The sequence below is a fragment of the Salvelinus alpinus genome, chromosome 15, assembly GCF_045679555.1.
Source record: "Salvelinus alpinus chromosome 15, SLU_Salpinus.1, whole genome shotgun sequence".
NCBI classification, from domain to species: domain Eukaryota; kingdom Metazoa; phylum Chordata; class Actinopteri; order Salmoniformes; family Salmonidae; genus Salvelinus; species Salvelinus alpinus.
The window spans coordinates 13865152-13873714 of record NC_092100.1 but is presented as its reverse complement, the minus strand read 5'-3'; the positions used below and the strand labels follow the sequence as shown (position 1 = coordinate 13873714).

Genomic DNA, 8563 nt, shown 5'->3' with positions numbered 1-8563 from the left:
CAAATCATACATGTAACACGTTTACCTCAATCACATATCAGTAATAATTAAGTAATAAAAATCAACTAGAGAACAACTGTCTGGTCCGGCCAGCTGTTGTGTGTAGTCTACATCTCCATGTTTTATGATCAGTTCATATTCTCCAGGTTGACAACCCTAGCAGAACATTCACATTACAGCTCTTCCTCAAGCCCTTTGTAACAGTTGTTTCACAACAGTTTTTGTGAATAAAATTTCAATATATTTCCTTATTCTTTAACCATTTATATGTTCTAGGGGCCATTTTGAGACCTTAAGGAGCATCAGGTACTGCTGGAATGTCTACCAATGGCATGTCCATCTTTTTGTTAGAAATTACACTGGTCACTCAAAACATTTATAAAGTATTTCTAAAGCATAAATAGCTCACATTTTATTTTAAATGAGGCCATGCAAAAATATGTAATTTATGATTAGTAAATGGTTTATAAGGACCTGTATACATAGTCCATAGATAAGTAATGTTACTTCAACACACAGTATATCATATAAGAAAGCACTGTTAAATTAAAATGATCATGCTGAGTCATTTTAAAACCACTGAACGGATAGAGGTGATCAGCTCATCAGATGAGGTTAACTGAGTTACTGTGCTGTAAATGGTGAACAGTCTGAACACCCATGGTGAGAGAATGACTTCAGAAAATGTTTTAATACAGAAAACTTGTGAACAAAATGTACTCTCAACATGGACAGACAGACACATAAATATAAAATGTGTCAAAAACTCATTTTTCATCAGTCCATAGCACCGCAGAAGGTCAAAGAGATATACCAACCATCTGCCAAACACAACAGCAACTTCAACAGCCGGGCCAGCCAGAAGAGTCTCTTCAGAATCCAAAACAAATCAATCTACGTGGAAATTACGTCATAACTGCCATATTGGGACTCCAGAAGACAGTGAAACAAGAGAACAATTAATTTTACCGGAGGACCACCTGCTGGGGTGATAATTCAGATTGCCTGGGACTCACTCACTGACTGATGGGGAGCTGAAAACAATCAAATGGTCTTGTCATTCTGCACAATCTTCGAGTGCTGTGAGGAACTCCAGAGCTACAGATGTCTTTAGTTCTGAGCAGCTGGGTTTATAAGCCATAACTGTCACAGAGAAGAATCAAGAAGACAACATTGACATGTAGTGCTGATTGCAGAGTTCATCCTTTCAAGGTCAGTTATAGGTTAGACAGACATATCAGTAACTGGGGCTAACTAACTCCAGGGTCCATCTTAGTCCTGTGTGTCATTGTCAATTATGACCAACACACCTATTACCAGTGTCTGTACACCTCACGAGTGTACAATTAAGCGATAAGGCCTGAGGAAGTGTGGTATATGGCCAATATACCATGGCTAAGGGCTGTTCTTATGCAAGATGCAATGTGGAGTGCCTGGACACAGCCCTTAGCCATGGTATATTGGCCATATACCACAAACCCTCAAGGTGCCTTATTGCTATTAGAAACTAGTTACCAGCGTAATTAGAGCAATAAAAATAAATGTTTTGTCATACCCGTGGTATACGGTCTCATATACCACGGCTGTCAGCCAATCAGCATTCAGGGCTCGAACTACCCAGTTTATAATACTTTGAATGATCCTTCATATGCTCTTCCTAAAACAAATCTTATCTGGTTCCTTAGCTTATCGCTTACTCCAACTATACATCAATGTGCTACAGGTGCTGCCTGCAAACACTCCACCTGGGACCCAGGGTCTCTCAGATCAGATGCCCCATCCAGGGGTTCAGGTGATGGGCTTAATTATTGTGTCTGGTAGGCCTCCAACATTTCCATCCAAACAGAAGAATTCTGGTTTAGTGCTGATGGAGGTGCCGCTGGTCTCCCCAGAGCCTTTCACTGGGCTGCACTTCCAGCGGTTGAGGGGGTGGGAGTAGGAGTGGGACTTGGTGCTCCAGCAGCTGTGCACCAGCAGGAAGAGCTTCTTGAGGATGGCCTTTCTCAGGAGGATGTAGATCCAGGGGTCCAGGATCTGGTTCCAGGTGGCCATGCGGATTGACAGCAGCAGGCTGGCAAACGCACGCTCGCCCTGGACCTGGGTGCTCAGTATGATGACGTTAACCTAGGACGGTAAACATAGGACATTATGTGAGACTGAATGTAATTACTTGAAGGGAACCATTTAAATTGTTGTTAGTTGATTACTGTGCTTTGTTCAACGCTTCAAATTGCGTTATTACAGTATAACCAGCTCTCTTGAATCAAGGGAAACTGATTTAAGCTACCACTTTATTTTATTGTCCTAGAAATAGCTGAATAGAATATGATTAAATTGCGTTTGAGAATGTGTAATAGTGTTTGTGTACACAGTGATGTGTGAGGGGCAGTAAATGAGTGAACGGTTTTTATATTAAGGGATACCTGGAGGTAATCGGACCTCTCTGAAATGAAAATGGATGGCAGTCCCCCCTGAGGATAATATATTTTTACCTGGCCCTCCCCGAGCATTTGAAAAAGAAAACATGTAACCCTCCAAAATTATCATTAAAACAAAATAGCTGAAATATAAATTCCACTTTAAGTAGGCTATCAATGTTGCAGTCGTGATTTCTATCAAATCCCTGAGAACCACTGCTGTAGTTCATACCCCATTCATCCGTTAGAGGGTGGCATTTACCAATTTAAGCATTAAGGGTCTTCCACACTAAGGACGATAACTATAACAATACATTATTGATGTTGGCGAGCATCCACACTAGAGGAAAGTTTGTCGTTCTACAATAGCCTATACCTGTCAATCAACTGATCAATGCATCCTGCTGTACAGCATCCGTAGCCTATAGTACATTGTGCACGGGAACAGCTGGAAGAGAGGAGCTAGAGTTGTGTAGCCAAAGAAGCTAAATATTAGCTAGATATTAGGCCACTCATTAGGTAAATATTAAGGCTATAAATATTTACCTGTCAAAGTGCATGAAAAATAAATTAGGCTAACAGATAATGAAATGACTGATCTGTGCGTTCCTCCAGGCTGTGCTCTGCAGTCCCCGGGCAGTCGGGCATGCAAAGCTCCACTATTGATTAGGCCTAGGATTTTAGACAACATTATTCCACCCTTAGGCTACAACAACACAGTGCAATTGGGAATGTATTATTGTTATCAAGTGCGTAGACCTACACATTTATTGGCTAGGGCTGTAAACTGCAGTGATGTAGGCTAATTTGAATAACCGCTCAAACGTCCTGTTTTGAATGCTTCATGCCTAAATAACTGCATACAGCCTAAGCCTGATAATGCAACCATTTAGATCAGTTGTGGATCTTTTTTAGACAGTTTACAAAGTTCAGAAAGGTACATTAGCAGGCTACTCATATGGTGAATTTTAATCACACCATCGAGACTTCTCTTTCTCTCCTTTCAAAATCACAGCCAGTTATTTTGGTTTCTGTATTTTATATTCAGCAAGCAAGAACAAGCTGGAATCTCTCCTTGATCCGTAGAAAATAAAATGCTTGAAATAAGTGTACAACAGGCTATTGTAGGTCTAGTCTAGCATTTCCTGGGACTCCAAGAGATAAAGACGAATTATTAGGAATAATACTGCAGTGAATGGCATATAGGCCTACCCAATGAATTTACACAGATAAAAAAAATCAAAAAAAGTTTATGAAATGATAAACATATCGCTATAAAGGCATACAGATAGTCCAGCCATCCACATGGACTGTTGTCCTCCCCATTCAGTAGCAGCATTGAAGAACCATCTCCTTTCAACTTCAAAATTCAATTGAACTTTTCTGGACTGTCTTCAGCGGACAGAGATTGCAAAGAAACCCTTCAATTATTGTGAAGGTAACTTTTTTCACTTGCTGTGGTCCTTGTGTAATTGTGCTATGCCATGCTTGTTATTGTTCATTGGTGCTTCCAAGAGAACTGGAACTAAAAAAAAACAACAAGATCAAATCACAAGGTTATTGATTTTCAATGAGGAAAGTCTGAGTTCTAAAAAGATGCCAGAGTTTTCAGTGTTGAAAGTGGAATGCCCATGCAGCCAGGCTCAGCGAGGAGAATGAGAGGGAGAGAGAGCACAGGGTAGTACACCAAAGTTACACACAGTCGAATTCAATATGTAAATTCCAAAATGCTGAAAATAACTGACATTTAGTCGATTACAAAATACATGACCCTCGCTGGACAAAGAAAATATGAAACCCTCCCACATTTTCCTCCGGGTAACATTGTGTACATTTTGAACGCTCCGTAAACATCTTATTGATGTAGGTCTAATGAAATGTCTTGCCAGAGAAAAAACTATATTGTTTGACCTTCCCTTACAAGCCTTCTCATCACGTGTTAATGATCCAGCTTAATCTAAGTTATTATACTGTCACTTTTAATTTTAAGAATCCTGGTCTACGATTAATGGCAGGCATAGAAATAAAAACATTGTCAAAGGAGGACCATTTATTTCAATAAGACTCGTCAGAGGTTCCATCACAGAGAAGAATTCTGGATTGAGAATGTTTCCCCTCTACTTTTGCTGCATACCATATTTTGCTCTTAAAAGGGTTGGTAAAAACAAATGTCATTGAAATGGATGTAAAGTAACTACACAAAGTACTGGGAGAAAAGAAGGAGATTACATGCCAGAAATCTTGGCGTGAAATGACAAACTGCCTTAACGTGAACACAAGGGTCAAAAGCACAAAATAACAAACAGGCCAAAAATCTGTGCCCTATTTAACATCTTGAGCATCTCTACAAAGGTTTAAATAGCTCCCTTTCCTTTTGAAAGGATTTGTGAGCATTTTGAGTAGAAGAACAAATTGCTTGCTGTGGGAATCTTGGCAGACTCCACCAATGCAGAGGACTGTTGGCAGAGATGAGGTGAAAGTGAGTTCTTCATCACTGCTTAACAGACATACCAGAGATAAGCGCTTCTACGACCCAGTGAAAGGAGGGAAGAAGATGCCTTACCAATAAAGGGCCCCAGCACACACAGGACACAAGCATGATGGTTATGAGCTGGCAGATCATCTCAAAGTGGTGGGAGGTATCCTTGCGGCGACGTTGGCGGTGGCAGCGCAGCTTGGACTGCAGTAGGGTGCAGCTGGTCAGTGTGTTGCACACAATGGACACCAGCAGAGCCAGGAGGCCCAGTGTAGAGAAGATCAGCGGGAGGACCACGTCCAGCCAGTTGCGGGGCCCCTCCATGCGGAAGAAACACCAGCTCTGGGAGCGCTGCACCTTGTAGGGCCTCCACAGCAGCACAGGTAGCAGAGCCACCAGGGCAGCTAACAGCCAGGTCAGCCCCAGCAGCCACTTCATGTGGTGGGCGGCAAGGGCTGTGGAGTGGAACAGGGGCCTGGTGACACCAATGCAGCGTTCCACTGCCATTAGGCTACCCAGGAGCAGGGGGCTCAGACCGAAAAACACCATGGACACCCCGAAGAGACTGCACAGTATGTGGTGCGGGTCAAAGGCTTCCCACTCCTTGTTAAAAGCGTAGACATATAGCACCAGGGAGCCGTTAATGAGGTGGCCCAGGAGATCGGTGCCCACCAGGCCGCTGGCGAACAGCAGGAAGGAGGCCTTGGTCTTGAGGCGAAAGCGGCGGTAGGCTTTGACCAGGATGCAGAGAGCCAGGATGTTGGAGAAGATGCCCACGGTCATGGAAATGACGGAGGCGGTGACGGACAGCTCCGTCTGGCCGCAGGTGGTGTTGGAGTAGCTGCCTGATGCTGTCCTGCTGCATCCCGCCTCGGAACTCCCATTGCCTGGCATCATCAAGTCCTGGTCCAGTCTGAGGATCAACATGTGACAGAAAGGATGGTTGAATGGCTTTGACAGAGCCCCAAAACATTTATCTTCACGACACGTTAATAAACAACACTCCAACACAAATTACATTTAAAACGTAGATTTTACGGAGCAACTGAGTCATGACCAAGGTGAATACGTATACAGAGCTTTTATCTAGTAGGTCTACATTTTAGAGCATCAGACTTATAAGTCAGTGCTTACAAAATATATATATGTTTTCCATTAAAATGTGCAGTGTACCACTGGGCTACGGTAAATGGTCATTCAAATAAGGAACAAGGAGTACCAGGCTCCCACTGTGCAACAGTCAATAAATATTTCATCATTGCAGTGGTAGAAGTGTGAGGTGCGTAAAAATACATTTATTGTGTTTACTTTATTGAGAGAAATCAAGCAAGGTATTGTGTCATTTTGGAGTCACTTTTATTGTACATAAGAATAGAATATGTTTCTAAACACTTCTACATTAATGTGGATGCTACCATGATTACGGATAGTCCTGATAAATCGCAAATAATGATGAGTGAGAGATGCACAAATATGCAAAAATATCATACTCCCTAACAAATGCTACCCCTGTCATTGTACTGTTGAGCAGTTATCATGTCTTGGGGGTATGGTGCATCTGTACCTTTCTCACTCATCATATTTCAAGATTAATTGAGGATTATCCATAATCATGGTAGCATCCACATTAATGTATAAGTGTTTAGAAGCATATGTTATTCTTATTTACAATAAAAGTGACTCCAAAATGACACAATACATTATTTACCATTAATTTCTATTGGGCACAAAATAATTGGAAACACAACCAACAGCAAATGCATCCAACAAATGTGTAGAGTCACAAGCTTGACGCAGTCATTGTGTGTTAGGAATATGTGACCAAATATTTAACTTTTTACTACTTTATAAGTGAATTTGTCCCAATAGTTTTGCTCCCCTAAAATGGGGGGACTATGTATAAAAAGTGCTGTAATTTCTAAATGGATCACCTGATATGAATGAAAATGCACTCAAATGAAAGCTGACTGTCTGCATGTTAACCTCATAGTCACTGTTTGATTTCAAATCCAAACTCTTTAGAGACATAAGAAGAAAAAAAGCTTCACTTTCCCAATAATTATGGAGGGTACTGTACTTCACTGCCTTGTTTCAGTGTTGACTGCACCTGGTCAGTATTCAACCAATCGATTGACACCCTTTGAAAAAGTAACATTTTATATATGATTGAGCAGAGTTTTGTAAACAATTTTCATCAATTCCCTTTTACTTCTAGCTCCAGGACGTTAGTAACCCCTAAAACAAAGTTTAAAAGGTAGGTTAATCACTGACTTCACGTGCGTCAATCGTAAAAATCACTGTATACAAAAATAAATGTACACTGAACGTTTATTTTTGGAAAAAGTGATTTTTACGCATGACGCACGTGAAGTCAGTGATTAGCCTACCTTTTAAACTTTGGTTTTAGGGGTTATTAAAGTCGAGGTATCAATATTTCACTTGTGATAAAGAACTGATATTTTGGTCGAAACTATGCAACAAAAAAAAAACAGAAATAAACATGATTAATTAAAGGAAAATTCCCACCTGTCAACGTCTTCAGCAATTATATGTCACCATTTACCGATGCAAGGATATTATGGATTAATGAGAACAAGTTTGACTGTTCTCATAACAGTAATCAAATTAATTACGAATTAATTGGTAAAGAAATCATAATCTTGGCGTCTCCTGCTTTGCTGCTTCTCGGAGGTACAATGTCCCATAGCGTAACGGTGTGGTCCATGAACATCTGACTCTGTTCCCGTCAAATAACGCACATGAAGTACCATTTTCCAGTTTGGCACCGCACCCGTCTTAACAACACATTATAACATACTGTCTCCAAGCTCTTTCAGCTACTTCTGTAAAGAGGGGCGCGGCCTCACCAGTAGATGTGGTGCGCCACACAAAGCCCTCCTCTGAGATTTGTCACACTGATGAATGCAGAAGTTTTGTCATTTTGAGAAAGAATACATCAAACACCTGGAAACCAGTTTATAATCTGTTATATAGAACCCTTTTATAGGGTTCTTTGATCAGAACGTTAGGGGTTCTTCTCCCCTGAACCAAAATTGGTTCCATATAGAACCCTACATTAATAAATAAGAAGTTGTTCTTAACTGACTTGCCTAGTTAATTAAAGGTATATATATATATATATATATATATATATATATATATATATATATGTGGTGTAATTTATGAATTACGGCTACTAATAAATAATACGATTTCTAGCTAAGAATATAATATATTAAACAGTAAAAAAAAATAGACAAAAGAATAGCGGCATAGTTTTGAGATTTTATTATCATTATAGTTTGGAAATATACACTGGTGGCCATGAAGGCATCTTTGTTTGAGTGATGGCCCACGTCAATCTCGGTACCAACTGTATTTTTGCCTGGCTGCTTCCTTAAAAAAAAAAACAAAGGAGCAAAAACATTAGTTGATCTTCAGAAATAAGCATCAGTTAATCTGCTTTGTAGACATAATTATGATGATGTAGAAGAAGAATTTACATGCAGCAGCTGAAATAATAATGTAGTGATCCTCTGCCTCAGATAGCTAGGTTACTTTCAGACTGAGCAAAACTTAGATAGTGTTTTAAAAGTCATTTCATGATTAACTAGGCTATTGACTCACCAAGACTTATTATAAATAATTGTTTATAAATCATTTTGATAGC

At 40.2% G+C, this 8563-nt stretch overlaps 1 protein-coding gene across 1 annotated transcript; it reads right to left on the bottom strand.

Moving 5' to 3' along the window:
• Nucleotides 1–386: 386 nt before the first annotated feature.
• ptgfr (prostaglandin F receptor (FP)) lies at nt 387–7715 on the bottom strand. The gene is made up of 3 exons (XM_071342562.1): nt 7420–7715; nt 4981–5806; nt 387–2124 (listed from the first exon to the last, which is right to left on the bottom strand). The coding sequence occupies exons 2-3, from the start codon at nt 5788–5790 to the stop codon at nt 1789–1791; spliced, it is 1146 nt and encodes a 381-aa protein (XP_071198663.1). The 5' UTR covers nt 5791–5806; nt 7420–7715; the 3' UTR covers nt 387–1788.
• Nucleotides 7716–8563: the final 848 nt, after the last annotated feature.

Coding starts and splice junctions, on each gene's coding strand:
- ptgfr (XM_071342562.1), bottom strand. CDS start 5,790: ATGATGCCAGGCAATGGGAGTTCCGAGGCGGGATGCAGCAGGACAGCA. Junction 2,125..4,980: donor TGTGCTGGGGCCCTTTATTG/GTAAGGCATCTT, acceptor TTACCGTCCTAG/GTTAACGTCATCATACTGAG.